At 44.1% G+C, this 20,423-nt stretch overlaps 1 protein-coding gene across 13 annotated transcripts in view; it reads right to left on the reverse strand.

The window, feature by feature from the left end:
* Positions 1-20,423, reverse strand: part of dennd1a (DENN domain containing 1A) — a 203,359-nt gene that overhangs the window by 90,256 nt on the left and 92,680 nt on the right. For all 13 annotated transcript variants that reach the window (XM_062959488.1, XM_062959482.1, XM_062959484.1 and 10 more), the window contains 3 exons: positions 10,160-10,229; positions 9,307-9,387; positions 7,218-7,271 (listed from right to left, as the gene is read on the reverse strand). In XM_062959488.1, coding sequence (XP_062815558.1) covers positions 7,218-7,271; positions 9,307-9,387; positions 10,160-10,229 — 205 coding nt within the window. The remainder of the gene's footprint in view (positions 1-7,217; positions 7,272-9,306; positions 9,388-10,159; positions 10,230-20,423) is intronic.

Raw genomic sequence — 20,423 nt, forward strand, 5'->3', positions numbered from 1 at the left:
CCAGCTCCCTGCGGAGGTCATCCACCAAGGCCACCAAGGCCGTCTCAGTCCCATGACCAGGCCTGAAGCCAGACTGGAATGGGTCAAGATAATCGGTGTCATCCAAGAATCCCTGGAGTTGAGAGGCCACCACCCGCTCCAGAACCTTGCCTAAGAATGGGAGGTTTGAAATTGGTCGATAGTTCAATAGAATGGAGGAATCAAGGGATGCCTTTTTTAGAATTGGTCTAATAGTTGCCTGTTTCAGGCTGCTTGGAAAAAGTCCTTGTTCCAGTGAGGCATTGATCATCCTCAAAAACCAATCGACCAACCCACCCCTGGCAAGCTTTATAAGCCAGGTAGGGCAAGGATCTAGACCAGGGGTCCCCAAACTTTTTAAGCAGGGGGCCAGTTCACGATACTTCGGACTGTTGGAGGGCCAAACTATAGTTGGCCACTGAGCAATTATTATTATTATTATTAATAATAATAATAATAATAATAATAATAACAACAACAACAACAACAACAATAATAATAATAATAATAAAAGAGGGTTGGAAGAGACCCTTTGGACCATTGAGTCCAATCCCCTTCTGCCTTTGTGCACCGAAAGCACAAGCAAAGCATCCCTGACAGATGGCCACCCAGCCTCAATGTTAATAATAATAATAATAATAATAATAATAATAATAATAATAATAATAATAATAATAATAGATTATTGATGTCGCCATCCCAGGTGACAGTCGCATTGACAAAAAACAACAGGAAAAACTCAGCTGCTATCAGAACCTCAAGATTGAACTGCAAAGACTCTGGCAGAAACCAGGGCAGGTGGTCCCGGTGGTGATGGGCACACTGGGTGCCGTGCCAAAAGATCTCAGCCGGCATTTGGAAACAATAGACATTGACAAAATTACGATCTGCCAGCTGCAAAAGGCCACCCTACTGGGATCTGCGCGCATCATCCGAAAATACATCACACAGTCCTAGACATTTGGGAAGTGTTTGACTTGGGATTTTGTGATATGAAATCCAGCATATCTATCTTGTTTGCTGTGTCATAATAAAATAATAATAATAATAATAATAATAATAATAATAATAATAATAATAATAATAAAAGAGGGTTGGAAGAGACCCCTTGGATCATTTAGCCCAACATTCTTTTGCCCTTGTGCCGTGGGGGCCGGATAAATGGCTTCGATGGGCCGCATCCGGCCCCTGGGGCTTAGTTTGGGGACCCCTGATCTAGACCACATGTGGTTGGTCTCATCGCTCCAAGGATCTTGTCCACGTCATCAGGCCGAACAGGTTGAAACGAATCCATCAAGATGGAATTGACAGATGCTCTAGGTAACTCATCAGGCACTGTATCAAATCTGGCGTCCAAGTCGGAGCGTAATCGAGCAACTTTATCTGCAAAATGATGCGCGAACTCGCTGCATCGAGTGACCGAGTTGTCAAGGGGCTCCTCCACCTCATGAGGATGAAGGAGCTCCCGGACAACCCGGAACAACTCTGCTGGTCTGTTTGTTGCAGATGCGATGCGGGCAGTCGAGAAAGTTTTTCTGGCTGCCTGCAACGCCACAGAGTAGGCCTTAATGGAGGCTCTAGCCCGTGTTTGGTCGGTGATGCTCCGAGTCTTCCGCCACTTGCACTCTAGTCCCCGCCTCGCCCGCTTCATCAAAGCCAGCTCCTCAGTGAACCAAGGAGCCGACCTGGCTCTGCGGAGCGAGAGGGGACGTTCAGGGGCGATCGTGTCAAGAGCCCTGGCCATCTCGGTGTTATAGAGATCGACCAGGGTCTCCACCGGATCGTCAGCCGACATGACAGGAAGTTCCCCAAGAGACATCAGGAATCCATCCGGATCCATAAGTCTCCTGGGGCGGACCATCTTAATCGGTCCGCCACCCCTGCGGAGGTTTGGTGCAACAGTAAGTCTAACACTGATCAGATGATGGTCAGTCCATGACAATGGAAGATTATTTGGCTCTTCCACACCGACTTGTCCACCGCCCGTCACAAATACTAGGTCTAGGTCAGGGGTCCCCAAACTAAGGCCCGGGGGCCAGATGCGGCCCTCCAAGGTCATTTACCCGGCCCCCGCCCTCAGTTTTAGACTTAGGCTTGCCCAAAGTCTGAAATGACTTGAAGGCACACAACAACAACAATCCTACTTGACTATCTCATTGGTCAAAAGCAGGCCCACACCCCATTGAAATCCTGATAGGTTTATGTTGGTTAAAATTGTTTTTATTTTTAAATATTGTAATTGTTTATTTACTAATATTGTGCGATGGTAATAATATAATATATTGTGTATACATATAATGTGGCGCAGGTGGGAGAGCAAGCCAGCTGCAATTAACTGCAATGAATAATTCTGACCAGGAGGTCATGAGTTCGAGGCCCGCTCGGAGCCTATGTTTGTTTGTCTTTGTTCTATGTTAAAAGGCATTGAATGTTTGCCTATATGTGTCATGTGATCCGCCCTGAGTCCCCTTCGGGGTGAGAAAGAAGGGCGGAATATAAATACTGCAAACAAATAAATAAATAAATAAATAATATTATAATGTAATACAATATAATAATAATACAATATAATAATATTAATTATATATTATTACTAAAAATATTACAGTATAGTGGTATAGTACAATATAGTAATATATAATGCTAACATTGTGCTATGCTGATAATATAATATATTGTATCTACATACAACTTGTAAGCCGCTCTGAGAGAGGGGGGGGGTATAAATAAATAAATAAATAAATAAATGAGTAATTGTTGTTTGGGGGGGGGGGGGGTTTGCACTACAAATAAGATGTGCAGTGTGCATAGGAATTTGTTCATTTTTTTAAAAAATGATAATTCGGCCCCGCAATAGTCTGAGGGACCATGAACCGGCCCTCCACTTCAAAAGTTTGAGGACCCCTGCTCTAAACGGTTCAGGACCTGCCTATCTTCGTGACCGCATGGTCCCCTATGAACCTACGCGCTCTCTGAGATCTTCCGGGGAGGCCCTCCTCTCGCTTCCGCCTTCCTCACAGATACGTCTGGTGGGGACGAGAGAGAGGGCCTTCTCGGCTGTGGCCCCCCGGCTCTGGAGATTAGGTGGGCACCCTCCCTACCATCCTTTAAGAAACAATTGAAAACCTGGATGTTCGGGCTGGCCTTTGGAGAGACAGCCATTGGATGACCAGCCTCATTCTAATTCTATCCTGAATGTTATTAGGCTCCTTTCATCGGGGTATTTTAATCTAATGATTTTATCTTATATTGCTGCTATAGCCCCCCCCCCCCCCCCCCCACCTTTGAAGTTGACGGATTTGCATTGGTGGCTGTTTGATATTATTACTATTATATAAACCTTTGTTTTAACTTCTGTTTTATCATCTTCTTGTGTTTTAAACTGTGTATATTGTTTAATGTATTTGTGTTTTAAACTGTGTATATTGTTTAATGTATTTGTGTTTTAAACTGTGTATATTGTTTAATGTATTTGTGTTTTAAACTGTGTATATTGTTTAATGCTGTTACTTTTGTAACATTGTGAGCCGCCCCGAGTCCCCACGGGGAGATGGTGGCGGGGTATAAATAAAGTTTTATTTATTTATTTATTATTATTATTATTATTATTATTATTATTATTATTATTATTATTATTATACTGTAATGCACCCTGAGTCCCTTTGGGGAGATAGATAGGGCAGAATATAAATAAATTATTATTATTGTTGTTATTATTATTATTAGTATACTGTAATTCACCCTGAGTCCCTTTGGGGAGATAGATAGGGCAGAATATAAATAATTTATTATTATTATTATTATTATTATTATTATTATTATTATTATTATTATTATTATTATTATACTGTAATTCACCCTGATTCCCTTTGGGGAGATAGATAGGGCAGAATATAAATAAATTATTATTGTTGTTGTTATTATTATTATTAGTATACTGTAATTCACCCTGAGTCCCTTTGGGGAGATAGATAGGGCAGAATATAAATAATTTATTATTATTATTATTATTATTATTATTATTATTATTATTATTATTATTATTATTATACTGTAATGCACCCTGAGTCCCTTTGGGGAGATAGATAGGGCAGAATATAAAATATTATTATTATTATTAAATTTAATATTACTAATAATATTACCATATAATGATATAGTACAATACAGTAATTTAATGCTTATATTGTGCTCTACTAATAATATATTGTATGTTCAATTGATTTGTAAGCCGCTCAGAGTCCCCTTCGGGGTGAGAAGAGCGGGATAAACAAATATAGTCAATAAATACATAAATAAATATTACTAATAATATTACCATATAATGATATAATAATAATAATAATGAAATCCAGCATGTCTATCTTGTTTGCTGTGTCATAATAAAATAATAATAAATAATAATAATTTTATTCTTATAGCACAATAAGTAATATAGTAAATTATATTATATTTATAGTAAATAAATTATTATTATTATTATTATTATTATTATTATTATTATTATTATTATTATTATTATTATTATTTATTTGATGGGCCCTTGGGCATGGTTTCAGAGACACCTCTCTTTCCCGGTTCTTCCCGCACCCGTGTCTTCTCTGCCTGTCCGTGTTTTGTTGGCAGAGCTCTCGGCGCATGAGTCAACTTCCCATAACATCCAAGCAGTAGATGTTCTGGATGCTCGCGAATCAAAGGCGGCCATAAAAAGACGCGAGGCGCTGGGCCAGAAATACTTGGAAAAGGGGTTTAAAGCTGCGCCGTTTGAGGCTGTGAAGTGGGTGTGATGCGGGGAGATGTCTTTGCTGGGAATGTGTGGGAGGGAGGTTGCGTGTTCAAGGGGCCGGAGCCCCACCAGGGAAGGATAACCGGGACCATGCCTGCCGTCCAGCCTCCTTTAAACTTTTATGTGGCTCTGCATGTGTGGATCTTGGAGCCGGGAGAGGCAAATGCGAAACAAATGCCGAAGCTTGGCTTCTCCTTCCCTCCTGCGCATTCACAGCTCCTTAGTTTCGCCTTCTCTGCCCATCTAAGACTCCTAACAATGCCCACTATATGGGTCAGATACGTGGATGACACCTTCAACGTTTGAGAAGAACTCAACCAGTTCCTGGATCATCTCAATAGCATCCATCCCAACATCAAGTTCACCATTTGGAACCACGGAGAAGATCTCAACCAGTTCCTGGACCATCTCAACAGCATCCACCCCAACATCAAGGTCACCATTTGGAGCCATGGAGGAGAACTCAACCAGTTCCTGGATCATCTCAACAGCATCCATCCATACATCCAGTTCACCATTTGGAGCCATAGAGGAGAACTCAACCAGTTCCTGGAGCACCTCAACAGCATCCATCCATACATCCAGTTCACCATCTGGAGCCATGGAGAAGAATTCTACAAGTTCCTGGAGCACCTCAACAGCATCCATCCACACATCCAGTTCACTATTTTGAACCACAGAGGAGGAGAACTCAACCAGTTCCTGGAGCACCTCAACAGCATCCATCCACACATCCAGTTCACTATTTTGAGCCACAGAGGAGGAGAACTCAACCAGTTCCTGGAGCACCTCAACAGCATCCATCCACACATCCAGTTCACTATTTTGAGCCACAGAGGAGGAGAACTCAACCAGTTCCTGGATCATCTCAACAGCATCCACCCCAACATCAAGTTCACCATTAGGAACCACAGAGAAAAACTCAACAAGTTCCTGGGCCACCTCAACAGCATCCACCCTAGCATCAAGGTCACCCTTTGGAGCCATGGAGGAGAAGAACTCAACCAGTTCCTGGACCACCTCAACAGCATCCACCCAAACATGCAATTTACAATTAGAAGCCTTGGAGAAGAACTCAACCACTTCCTGGAGCACCTGAACAGCATCCACCCCAAGCATCCAATTCACAATTTGAAGCCGTGGAGAAGATCTCAACACGTTCATGGGCCTCCTCAACAGCATCCACCCAAGCATCCAATTCACAATTAGAAGCCATGGAGAAGAACTCAACCAGTTCCTGGACCACCTCAACAGCATCCACCCAAATATCCAATTCACCATCTGGAGCCATGGAGAAGATCTCAACACGTTCATGGGCCACCTCAACAGCATCCACCCAAGCATCCAATTCACAATTTGAAGCCATGGAGAAGAACTCAACCAGTTTCTGGACCACCTCAACAGCATCCACCCAAATATCCAATTAACCATCTGGAGCCATGGAGAAGATCTCAACACGTTCATGGGCCACCTCAACAGCATCCACCCAAGCATCCAATTCACAATTTGAAGCCATGGAGAAGAACTCAACCAGTTCCTGGGCGACCTCAACAGCATCCATCCCAACATGAAGTTCACCATTTGGAGCCACGGAGAAGAACTCAACAAGTTCCTGGATCATCGAAACAACATCCACCCTAACATCAAGGTCACCATTTGGAGCCACGGAGGAGAAGATCTCAACACGTTCCTGGACCACCTCAACAGCATCCACCCCAACATCAAGGTCACCATTTGGAACCATGGAGAAGAACTCAATAAGTCCCTGGATCACCTCAACAGCATCTACCCAAACATCAGCCATGGAGGAGAAGATCTCAACACGTTCATGGGCCACCTCAACAGCATCCACCCAAGCATCCAATTCACAATTTGAAGTCATGGAGAAGAACTCAACCAGTTTCTGGACCACCACAACAGCATCCACCCCAACATCAAGGTCACCATTTGGAGCCATGGAGAAGAAGAACTCAACCACCACTGGAGAACATCATGGAGGTCAACCTCATGAAGGGACCCAAAGGAGTGGCATCGGGAACCAGAACATCCCTGGAGACATCAGCATCTACATCACCAAGATCATTGAAGATGGGACGGTCCACAAGGACGATAGAGGTGAACAACGCCAACCTGCAGGACGTCTGGCACAAAGAGGCCGTGGCCACCCTAAAAAACACCTTCGACACCTATGCCCCGCCCACCTCAACAACATCTACGACCCGCCCGAAGCTTTCAGCCTTTAAGCCCCTTGAATTCTCTTTCTCGTCCCAACACGCATACACACTTTCATCTGCAAGCGCTTTCATGTGCCTTGAAATGTACATCGTGTATCATCAACCCCCACATGCGCTTTCCGAAATCCCTTGTGGCGTGTTTTAAACGCCACCTGAGAAACAACACATGATTTACTCACATTTTCAGGTATGCTGGGAAGTTCTCTGATGTCGGGCACGGTAAAGTAAGAGTGCTACGGAGGAAAGAGGAAAAAATATATGTATTACGGCTCTTCTTAAAAGACCACCAAAATTTTTGTATTTATTTAAAATACTACTGAAAATTCTGCCTCTTTACTGCTTGACTGGAAACCGAAAAGCAACCCAATGATATCAATATTAGGCCTGTGTTGTAGATCGGCCCGAGGCTGATGGTTTAATTGAGGATTTAGAGAGGATTGTGGGCTTTCCTGTGGCACAAAGCGATGGGCTCTTAAGTATGGAAAATTCAAGTCTGGAAATGATGTTCCTCTCTGTGAGAAAACTGGCTCGGAAAGTGCAACAGAAGACAAGGAGCCGAGTGAGGAGCTCAGTGATGAGGAGGATTCCCAGGAGAAACTATCTGTAGCTACAGAGATCAACAAAAGTCTCCGTTTACAAATCCTTATACTACCCAGGAGTTCTACACAATTTTACCCTCTGAATATTCCGTGATTATGCAGGTTTTAAATTCTGTGTATTATGATGTTTTATGTTGTTACAATGTTTTAATTTTATGGATCTGTGTTTTTAACTTATGTTGTTGTTGGGCTTGTCCCCATATGAGCCGCCCCGAGTCCCTTCGGGAAGATGAAGGCGGGGTATAAAAATAAAGTTATTATATAATAATAATAATAATAATAATAATAATAATAATAATAATAATAATAACAACAACAACTTAATTTTTATACCCCGCCCCATCTCCCCGGAGGGACTCGGAGCGGCTTACATGGGGCCATGCCCGACAACAATACAACAGCAGCAATAAAACAATCTATATATATAAAAGAGTGATGGCATCACGGCGACCCACAAAACAACAAAACTACAGGCCCCCCAACCTCAAAATTTGAGAGAGAGGAATAATTGCTTTTATCCAATTGCTGCCAGTTAGAAGGCTAAGCTCCTCCAACTTGGTCTCCTAGCAACCCAAAAAAAATAAATAAAAAACACTAAAAAATTAATACAATAAAATACTATAATAACAGAAAATAACTAAAAATAATACAAGAAAATAATAAAATATAATAAATAAAAATATAACTTACAATAAAATTAATTTACAAAATGCAAATAACATCAAATAAAAATTACACAACAATTTTTAACCAATACCATCACCACTTTGCCACAGCAACGCGTGGCCGGGCACAGCTAGTAAAACAAATATCGAGAATAAAACAAATGTCGCATCAATAAAACATCAACCTCAGTAAACAGTCATAAAAGTCGGCATACAGCATAAAATGATTAAAAACGGGAAGGCTAAAAACACGGATCTGGGCCAGAGTGCAGAAAACTTCAACATGGGAGAGGTAGTTTCACAGTTAAAACAGTCAAAAAAGTGCAAAATAATCATGGCCAGACATCCTATTGTTAGATGGGCAGATAGATCAGCCCTACAATAATTAATCCTCGAAGGCTATTTGGAAGAGCCAAGTTTTTAGGTTCTTCCAGAAAGAGAGAAGGGTAGGGGCCTGCCTGTTGTTGTTGTTGTTGTTGTTGTTGTTGTTATTATTATTATTACAAATCAAAGCTCAAAATTGAGTACATTGGGCTGAGAGATTAAGTGGGAAAGTTGGGGAGAAGATTCACGGGAGGCATAATGCTTTCATGGGTGGCTATTAAACAACAAGTTGTTCACCTTAAGCTCAGTTCAGGCAACACTGCGTGAGAGTGAGAAGCTAAGCCTGAGTTCTCTTAGTTTTAGATTGTAATATCCTGGAAATGTTCCATGCTCCTGTTCAAGTTTTTACTAGTTATGCCTTCTTGCTTGTGGACTTGTGCTGTAACTTTACGCTACATATGTCCTTTTGATTATGTTAACCAGCAGAGCCTCTCGAAGATGGGTGGGCTGGCTCTGTGTTGGGAAAATCGCAGTTAAAATTTACTGCGCTCGGCTGCCATCAACTTCACGCTTTCCGTTCAATTGGCAGCTTAATCCAACGCGATCCCACTCGGAAATAAATCCCGCCGAGTTCAATGGAGGCGAGCCTAGAAAATCTGGATATGGGGCGCCCCACTTACCACGCTGAGATGAACAGAAGAGCCAGGCTGAGGGATGGGCAGTTTGTAGAGAGTGTCGAGAAGTTCATACCACTGGCTGTCCTGGAACGAGAAAAGAACACGGAGAAGGTAACTTTGGAAGAAGTCCATGACCGAGGAGCCGTATCTGGAGCAAGCCTCAGACTGGGCGAATAATACAATTTTTAATAATATAATTTTTATACTATATATATATATATATATATATATATATATATATATATAAAAGAGTGATGGCATCACGGTGACCCACAAAACAACAAAACTACAGGCCCCCCAACTTCTAAATTTGACAACACAACCCATCATCCACGCCTCTAGGTTGATACAACAAAAAGAAAATAAAAATAAAGTCCTAATTAGAGAGAGAGAGGAATAACTGCTTTTATCCAATTGCTGCCAGTTAGAAGGCTAAGCTCCTCCAACTTGGTCTCCTAGCAACCCAATAAAAATAATTAAAAACACTAAAAATAATTAAAAACACTAAAAAATTAATACAATAAAATACTCAAACAGAAAATAACTAAAAATAATACAAGAAAATAATAAAATATAATAAAAAGATAACTTACAATAAAATTTATTAAAAAAATACAAATAACGTCAAATAAAAATTACACGATTTTTAACCAATACCACCACAACTTTGCCACAGCAACGCGTGGCCGGGCACAGCTAGTGTATATATACAAACATATATATATATATATATATATATATATATATATATACACACACACACACACACACACACACATATATATATATATATGAGGCATGAAAACACACAAATGCACACAGACATTAAAACAGTAGTAAAGTTCTGAAAAGTTACCTGGGATTTGGCCGTATAGTCTGCCAAGATGTTGAGCAGTTTATAGAAGACTTCAAACCAAGGGAGGTAACTTTGAGAAAAGGAAACAAGATAAAAGCATGGGTCAATCGAAAATAATTCATTTGGATTATTACAAGCAAGAAGGTATAACTACTAAAACTGGAACAGGAACATGGAAAGCTTCCAGGATATTAAAATCCAAAACCAAAGCTTGAGTTTGAACCAAGAACATGAGAATTCAGGCTTAGCTTCTCCCTCTAACACAGCGTTGCCTGAACCGAGCTTAAGATAAACAATGCAATGCTGTTGTCAAAGGCTTCCACGGCCGGAATCGCTGGCTCGCTGTGAGTTTTCCAGGCGGCCTGGCCATGTTCCAGAAGCATTCTCTCCTGACATAAACCCCACTTGCCTGGTTTCCAACAGACCTCACAACCTCTGAGGGTGTTAGGTTCTCTTCTTCCAGTTGTGCTGTGAGAAGAAAGCACCAAGACACACGCTGGTAGATTCCAACAGGTTTTATTGTACAGAATACCAGAGTTTTCTCTGTAGCCCACTTATATAGGGGCTCTCACATACCACAGGGTAATTGAGGTTTTATGGCTGGCCCGTCCAAGACACACGCTGGTAGATTCCAACAGGTTTTATTGTACAGAATGCCAGAATCTTCTCTGTAGCCCATTTATATAGGGGCTCTCACATACCACAGGGTAATTGAGGTTTTATGGATGGCCCGTCCAAGACACACGTTGGTAGATTCCAACAGGTTTTATTGTACAGAATGCCAGAATCTTCTCTGTAGCCCATTTATATAGGGGCTCTCACATACCACAGGGTAATTGAGGTTTTATGGCTGGCCCGTCCAAGACACACGCTGGTAGATTCCAACAGGTTTTATTGTACAGAATGCCAGAATCTTCTCTGTAGCCCATTTATATAGGGGCTCTCACATACCACAGGGTAATTGAGGTTTTATGGCTGGCCCGTCCAAGACACACGTTGGTAGATTCCAACAGGTTTTATTGTACAGAATGCCAAAATCTTCTCTGTAGCCCATTTATATAGGGGCTCTCACATATCTCACATCTCTGTGTCCGGAGATGTCAAAGATCGGAGATCATGACATCGGATGCCTGCCATAGATGTGGGCGAAATGTCAGGAGGGTATGCTTCTGTTGTGTTGTGCATTGTGTTTTAGTCCTGCCATGCAGCACAGCCACCACGTTAATTAAGGGCCGTCTGTATCCGTCCATTGCGACTGACAAGAGTTCTTCAGTGGGGACACTTTGGAGTTTGTGTTGTTTTTTGTTTTCCTCACCCTAGATTTGGACACAGCGACGACGACGAAGTCGCCGGTGGGGAGATGTTCGTCCCCGTTCCCTCCGGAGCTTCTCGGCGGCGGCGCATTGAAATCGGCCGGCGTGTCTCTCCGGAGAACCGCTCAAGGCAGAGCGTCTGTTGCATTCTTTCCCCAGATGAAAGGGGGAAATTCCCTCTGGGAATGCTCCGGCGGTTGGAAAGAGCCTATTTAGTAGAGAAAAGGGAGCCGGCGCACCGTTGCTTAGCAAAGTGAGCCCAGCTCCCCAAAGGCACATATACACACACACATGCGGGCATGTTTTGATACTCGCACCTTGGAAGAAACCATAGGCAGAGCGTCGAAATCTCTTTTGTCACGTCCTCCCATGTGCCGTGCGCGACAATATTTCTGTTGGCTGTTTTGTTTTGTTTAAAACGACTAAGTCTCCGTATCCCTAGAAGTTGATTGTCCCTCGCCTGTGGAAGACTCGGCTCTATTCCCCAGGTAGCAAAGGTGCCCGAAGGCCTTGTGTTGCATCAATGCCGCCTTCGGAGAATACAAACACTGAAGACGTGCATTCCCTGGGGCGCACCGAGAGCTTCCTTTGTGGCCTCTTCCCATTCTGAAACTCGAGACTGAAAAGTTTCTAGAGACTTCGAAGCCATGAGAACAAAACAGGTTTGTTTTGTTTTGGGTCTGGTTAAAAAGAAGGCGAGGAAGACATACTGCAAGTCCCTACATTTTAAGAACGTCGAAGGGCAAAAGAAGGCGAGGAAGACATACCGCAAGTCCCTACATTTTAAGAACGTCGAAGGAGAAAAGAAGGCGAGAAAGACATACCACAAGTCCCTACATTTTAAGAACGTCAAAGGGCAAAAGAGGGTGAGGAAGACATACCGCAAGTCCCTACATTTTAAGAACGTCGAAGGGCAAAAGAAGGCGAGGAAGACATACCGCAAGTCCCTACATTTTAAGAACGTCGAAGGGAAAAGAAGGCGAGGAAGACATACTGCAAGTCCCTACATTTTAAGAACGTCGAAGGGCAAAAGAAGGCGAGGGAGACATACTGCAAGTCCCTACATTTTAAGAATGTCGAAGGACAAAAGAAGGCGAGGAAGACATACTGCAAGTCCCTACATTTCAAGAGTCATAGCAGGGTGAGAATACAATAAGAAGCTGTTCTTTCTTGTTGCAAGCCAACTTCCAAGTTGTGGATCAGGTATCTCAGGACCCACATGGGGGAACCTTTTGATATCCTCTTGGTTGTCAGGCTCCATTTGTCGTGGCGACTTTCATCGCGGCCATAGGAAGCATGAGCAGAACTTGAAAAGTCCCTTAACTTCTGCCAGCTGAGCTTTCTCTCGGGGGAAATCTGCCTGTCAGAAGAGCTTTGCGTTCTTTCCTTCCTCCGAACACAGAGGCCGGATTTATAACCCCGACACCCTGCTCCGCATGGAACCAAAGTGCCCAGAAACTAGTAGCTCCATCAGGGATTTATGGCGCATGGCTTTCTCATATTTAATTTGTAACCAAACACTTCCTCTTCCTCTTAGCGACCTCAGAACTTTTGATTAACTCTTGTTTTCGCAGGTCAGAGGTTAAACAAAGGAAGGGAAGCGCTCGGTGCTGAAATTGCCCAGAGCCCTGCCACAAAAACAGGGCTGGTGAGAGGGGGCGGGGCGGCGGGGTAACAGTAGTTGTTCAAGGAGCATTAATGGAACGGTGAGTTCAAAGACACCGGTGGTCATAAATCAGAGGACTAGGCTGAGGACAACGATGGTGCCCATCTAGGGACCACAGTGTCCTCTCTCTCTCGCCGGACAACTGGACAATGCTGACCCGGGATGTGGAGAGGCCGAGTTGTGTAGAGCCACACAGTCGTCTTGTGCTCCCGTCGCCCATCCAGACACTCCTTTCTGGGCCCGCCTCGTTTCTGGAGCCAGGCCTGTCTGAAGGAAGCCTGCTTGTTTGTCTTTCAAAAGAGTGGGCACCAAAAACAACAACAACAAGGCTGGGTTTTTACGACCGCCCGAGCAAGGTCTGCCTTCACTCCGTGGCAGGCATCTCACACTGCTCCATTCAGCCGCCTGTGTGCTGCCACCGGGTTTTACGACTTCCAGGAGAGTAGGGTCATGTTAGGGGATTTTGTGGCCGTTGTGTTTTTTGCCTGCGTTGTGTTGTTTTTGCAAGGATCCCAACGGACCACAAAGACCAGCGGGATGGAGACATATTCCTTCCGGAGCACTGAGCACGCAATGAATCGGGCAGAGTGTGGTTCCTGCACATAAAGATTCCATGCCATGTAACCTAGTTGTTTTCGGGTTGTTGTTGTTGTTGTTTTGAGCCCGTTGCAACAGAGCGTTGGGACAAAATGCTTCAAAGCAGGGGTCCCCAAACTATGGCCCGCGGGCCACATGCGGCCCATCGAAGCCATTTATCCGGCCCCCACGGCACAAGGGCAGAAGGGAGTTGGGCTAAATGACCCAAGGGGTCTCTTCTTCTCTTACAACCATTATTATTATTATTATTATTATTATTATTATTATTATTATTATTATTATGATCGCCTTTCTCCATCATAATTATTATGCTCCTCGACCTTTTGTACTGGTCGCTCTTCTCCTGATTCCTGATTGCTTGATATTATTCAGGACTCCTTCCTACCTAATGTGACCTTAAATGATTCTGATGCACTTTACCTATTTACAAATTTGTTACTCATAATGTGCACTTTGCTTATCCACTATTGCAACCTCATTGTTTTTCACTTCACTTTATTTCTTAATTAGTCGCTCTCCACCAGAGTGCTCCGAGCGACTTACAATTTAAAATATCAAAATTTAAAATAGTTATTCTATTCTACCCGCACCATGAAAGCTAAGAAGCCATGACCTTTGCTTTGCTCACTGCTGCTCCCCAGATGCGAATCCTGTCCGGCGGCCAAGCGCGTTTCCTGCGATTCTCCCATCTGCCTTCCCAGTACACCATGCTTTCCATGCTTCCCACATGGAAAGGAAGGATTCCCCACTTCATCAAGGCCACACATTTTTCCAACTACCCGTAAGGCGAGGCAAACATTTCACACACATATATATGTATATACATTTGGCTCAGCGAGTGGCTGAGGATTTTTCTGACATTTCAGAGGATGAGGAGTTTGATGGGTTTCAAAGTGAAGAGTATGTCAGTGTTATAGAGGAGAAAATTGCAGGCAGGTGAGGCCGATGTTTTGGATTCCTGGGCTTGTTCCCAGGGAAAGTGAAAGTCCCAGTTCTCTTGAGAAATGGGCTTTGGACTATGGGGAGTTTTCCCGAGAAGCCAGATTAGGCCTGAGAACGGAGGGAGTGAAAAATAGACCATTTAGATGTTCTGAGAGAATCCGTGATAAGACCTTGAAGTCCAGGTGCGCTCGGCATGATCTCATGGCCACTTGGATGAGCTTAAATTAAGTAGGATTGGCTTCAGACCTCATCTGCGAGAAAGTGAAAGAAGTGAAAGGTCCATTTCTCTTGAGAGGGAGTTTTCCCGAGAAGCCAGATTAGACCTGAGAACGGAGGGAGTGAAAAATAGACCATTTAGATGTTGTCTATCCGTGATAAGCCCGAGAAGTCCAGATGCACTCGGCATTATCTCATGGCTACTTGGATGGACTTAAATTAAGTGGGATTGGCTTCACACCGTTCATAGGAGACAACGTTGCCATATGGGATGGCTCTCCTATCTCTGCTTTCAAGTTCATGATCCAAGTATTCTCAAGTTTCCTGTTCCGGTCCATGCCTTTGTATCCTTAAAGAGTTTACCTTGGGAAAGTTCTTGCTGCCTTGTTTATGGATTTATGTTGTGGATTTTGGTTATGTTGTGGATCTAATAACACCTCTGGTTTGTACACAAAAGTACCCAGAAACGTTTTAAGCACCCGGAAAGCGTATGTTTGGCTACTGCAAATGGGTGTAAACTCAACAATTGCATGTAGAATTATTCCAGCCACATACAACCTCCCTGAGGGGTTAATAGAAATGTCCTTTATAATTATCCGCACAGACTTTATCGGGAAAAGCGGGTGCGGAGGGGGAGGAGACGGGACCCGGTTTCAAGGAGCGGCTGGAAGCAAGGAAAGAAAACCCACGGATCATAAATGTGTCAGCAGCACTTTAAGCGGTTCCTCCATGAATGACCCTTTCAAGCGCACAACAGCAAATAATTCCATATGCTTCCCTGGCGGAAGGAAGGTATGTAATCCATTGTCCTTCGCTGACTAATTGGACCAGGCTTAATCCACCAAGATTTGGCCATTTTGGAAAAAAAAGGGAGAGACCACAGTCCTAGGAAACGAGAAATCTGTCAGTAGGCAAGCACACGGTAAGTTTAACATTATCTGTCAACAAATGCCAGTGGTCTCCGAAAGCTGAAAAATCTATCATCTTCAAGACTCATTATATCGGTCTCGAAAGAGTTCGACCAAGAACTGGAAATCCAAGTCTCGCGCTGAAATTATGGCTCAAATTCAACTTAAGAACAAACTACAGAACCTCATTTACACAAATGTCCAACCACTACCAGAAGAAAAAAGTTTCCTCTATGCTGACGATCATGCCATCATCACCCAAGCAGCAAACTTTGAGACACATAATATTCAATACAATCTACCATACACTGACTTGACATCTACTACTATTTTTACACTTATATATATGTTTCTGTCCCTCGTTTACACAAATGTCCAACCACTACCAGAAGAAAAAAGAGTTTCCTCTATGCTGACGATCGTGCCATCACCGCCCAAGCTGGGAGCTTTGAGACACATAATATTCAATACAATCTACCATACACTGACTTGATATCTACTACTATTTTTACACTTATATATATGTTTCTGTCCCTCGTTTACACAAATGTCCAACCACTACCAGAAGAAAAAAGTTTCCTCTATGCTGACAATCATGCCATCACCGCCCAAGCAGCGAGCTTTGAGACACATAATATTCAATACAATCTACCATACACTGACTTGACATCTACTACTATTTTTACACTTATATATATGTTTCTGTCCCTCGTTTACACAAATGTCCAACCACTACCAGAAGAAAAAAGAGTTTCCTCTATGCTGACGATCATGCCATCACTGCCCAAGCAGAGACATTTGAGACACATAATACAATCTACCATACATTGATTTGGCATCTACGACTATTTTTACACTTATACATATCATTATACATACAGTACTGCTACGTGGCAGGGAGTGGCTTGTTCCGTAGACTCTCCTATATAGTAAGTTCCATTTGGGGGAAAGCCTTAGCATTGAATGGTTGTGTTGTTAAAGAGCGAAGTATGGAACCGTGAGCAGATGGGGGAAGCCTTAGCATTGAACGGTTGTGTTGTTAAAGGGCGAAGTACGGAACCCTGCGCAGACGGGGAAGCCTTAGCATTGGACGGTTGTGTTGTTAAAGGGCGAAGTATGGAACCCCAAAGGAGATTCCTCAGAGAACGCAAGCTGTTTATGGGGATTGTGTTGATGTGAGTCCTGTGCCTCGTTGGGTGAGTAAGTCTAAAGATGTTGAGGTGGGAACAAACAAAGAGTCGGACTTCCTGTGACAGCAACCACCAAGTCTCACAAGTAAAAGGTTGACAGATTGATTCAGGACGATCGTCAGGAGTGATGTTTGAGGAAGGAGCACAAACATTTCCCGGGTATCAACAGAACACGAGCAAATACGTTGAGAGGATTTGCCACGCGGTTTGTCGAGAAACCAAATTTGAATATTAGCTGATCTGTGCCAATCTTTGAAGGAGAGAATCCTTTAAAGCGCCCTCCACGCTGAAGCAGCTGTTTCTTCTCACGTCGAGACATTCCTAATGAGTCGGAGGTTTGTATAATAAATATCCTTCCCTTTGAAACGGGAAGATTCCACCATTACCATCCCTTTGATTCCGCCTTTTTCTTTCTAAAGAGCTCATTAGGATGGCAGAGAGGTAGGCACGGGTCTCCCAGCGCCAAGCGCTCCCAAGGTCGGGCACGTCGGAGAGATAATCCAAAACGCATTCATTTATTATGCCCCCAATAAGAAATAATATAATATAAGAACAATAACAATAGATAAGGTCCTATTGTTGTCTCAGCCCCTATGTTCTTAATTAGGAGTCGTTTGTAAGTTGGATGTTTGTAATTCGGGAATGCAAAAGGTGCAGCTACATTTCTGGGAAACGTAGTTCAGGGCATTCTCTTGCCTTCCCTGAACTACATTTCCCAGAATTCTGTGCTTTCTCCATCTCTTTCCCAGCGGACTCTACTTTCTCCCGGCTTACTTTAAAGAGGAATTGCAGCCTTTTTGGCTTTGCTTTGCTTGCTTGCGCTGAACACGAAACCGACTTTGGGAGGTTTCCGAGGTTTCCAAAAGACAAATGAAAAAGTACTCAGTAAGTTTTGATTCTTACGTTTTTGGCATGTGTCGGATGTTGCGTCGTAAGTACAAATATAACGAATCAGTTCTGACTTACGAAGCGTCACGAAAAAAGGCACATCCCTAATATATACACCAGAGATGTGTGCGGTATTTGTCTCACATGTTTCATTCGTGTTTCTGTTTCGTATCGTTCATTCGGATGGCACAAAACAGAAAGAGCCCCAACGAAACAAAAACTGACTCGAAAAGAAAGGCAGGTGGGAGCTGATATCGGTTCCAAGCCTGCCTTTCGGATCGATCGGCTGTAGGCCCTGCGAGGCCCGGGTGTCTAGGCCCAAAACCTGCACCCGTAGGGCCAATCTCCTGGGCCTCCCAGGGCCTGCAGCCAATTGCCAAGTAAGGAGTGATCCTTACTCGGCAATCGGCTGGGCCTTGCACGTCCAGGAGCTTTGGGCCTGCGCACCCGGGCCTTCCAGGGCCTGCAGCTGATTGCCGAGTAAGGAGCAATCCTTACTTAGCAATTGGCTGGGCCTCGCACGCCGGGAGCCTTGGGCCTACACACCTGGGCCTTCCAGGGCCTGCAGCCAATTGCTGAGCAAGGAGCGATCCTTACTCGACAATCACCTGGGAGCTTTGGGCCTATGCACCCGGGCCTTCCAGGGCTGCAGCTGATTGCCAAGTAAGGAGCAATCCTTACTCGGCAATTGGCTGGGCCTCGCACGCCTGGGAGCCTTGGGCCTATGCACCCAGGCCTTCCAGGGCCTGCAGCCGATTGCTGAGTAAGGAGCAATCCTTACTTGACAATCGCCTGGGAGCTTTGGGCCTATGCACCTAGGCCTCCCAGGGCCTGCAGCTGATTGCCAAGTAAGGAGCTATCCTTACTCGACAATTGGCTGGGCCTCGCACGCCCTGGGAGCTTTGGACCTACACATCCGATTTGTAGTCGATCCACTCCTTTGGGCTTCCCAGAAATCTACCGTTTGCCAAAACCAGCCACTGCCAGGAGGGACAGGGAGTTTCATCTATGCTGACGATCGCGCCATCACTGCTGAAGCAGGGAGTGTCTTCCATTTGTTCGATGCTGTCGGGGTCGGCCTGTCCTCCTGACTGCACTCTTCTGGACCTTCCCTTGGAGTCCATCCACGACTGCAAACCCAGTCTGAAGGTGGGCCTCTTCCTGAAGGCGGGAGGCAGCGGGAAGCTCTCTGTGCAACAAAGCAGATCCCTCCAGACTGCGAGAAGCTTTTGAAGTTCCTCTCCACGCTGTGACTCAGCAGGTAGGAACCTTCCCTTTTCGGTCTACCTTGAGGCAACACTTAGGAGGGGGAAACAAGTCGCTTTGCCCATTAGCCTGCAAAGGATTTCGGTTGCAGGAGGTTTTACAGTCCCTCCAAGCGATGTGAATGTCCATGAAAACGGGTCCAATAAACTCCCAAGCCCAGTGGCGCTGAGGCCTCCTTGCCCTCCTCCCTCCCAGATCCGTAGCCGTAAAAGCCCTTTTTTAATTTTCTGGGCCCGAAAGTAAAAGGGGGCTGCCCCAAAGAGAACAAAGATGGGGAAGGAGGGGACTGCGACACCTCATAAAGGCAGAGACAGAGGACTCGGAGCAAAAGTCTGCTTGCGTTTACCGAGCAAAACGCGGACTATTAAGAGCACAGAGACGTTGCTCATAAAAACAATGAAGGGAGAGCCCTCTGGCAAAGGAGGGGAGCCGGGCGCACATTTGGCAGGGAGGTGGAGACACCAGCGCGCACGCAACATGGTCCAGAGAGGAGACGGCGCTCAATGCATCTGTCCTGGAAAGGGAGGAACAATTCCTCCTGTTTGTGCGCAAGGAAGTTTGGATCCTTTTAATGTTGGGTGTTGCATCGTAAGTACGAATTAGATCTGACTTACGAAGCACAACGAAAAAATGCACATCCTTAATATATGCACGCACATTGCAACAATGGTGCACAGGGTCAGTTTCAATTCTGTCATTTTTGGCATGCGTTGGATGTTGTGTCGTAAGTGCAAATATGACAAATTAGATACGAGTTATGAAGCGCAACGAAAAAAATGCACATCCCTAATATATACACACACATTGCAACAATGGTGCACAGGGTCAGTTTTGGTTCTTAAGCTTTTGGCATGCGTTGCATGAAGCTTTGAATCCTTTTAATGTTGGATGTTGCATCGTAAGTACGAATTTAACGAATTAGATCCGACTTACGAAGCACAACGAAAAAATGCACATCCCTAATATATACATACAGATTGCAACAACTCTGCACAGGGTAAGTTTCGATTCTTAAGTTTTTGGCATGCATTGGATGAAGCTTTGAGTCCTTTTAATGTTGGATGTTGCGTTGTAAGTACGAATTTAACAAATTAGATCTGAGTTATGAAGCGAAACGAAAGAAATGCACATCCCTAATATATACACACACATTGCAACAACGGTGCACAGGGTCAGTTTCGATTCTTAAGTTTTTGGCATGTGTTGGATGTTGCGTCATAAGTACGAATTTAACGAATTAGATCCGACTTACGAAGCGCAACGAAAAAATGCACATCC

The sequence above is a fragment of the Anolis carolinensis genome, unplaced genomic scaffold, assembly GCF_035594765.1.
Source record: "Anolis carolinensis isolate JA03-04 unplaced genomic scaffold, rAnoCar3.1.pri scaffold_7, whole genome shotgun sequence".
NCBI lineage: Eukaryota > Metazoa > Chordata > Lepidosauria > Squamata > Dactyloidae > Anolis > Anolis carolinensis.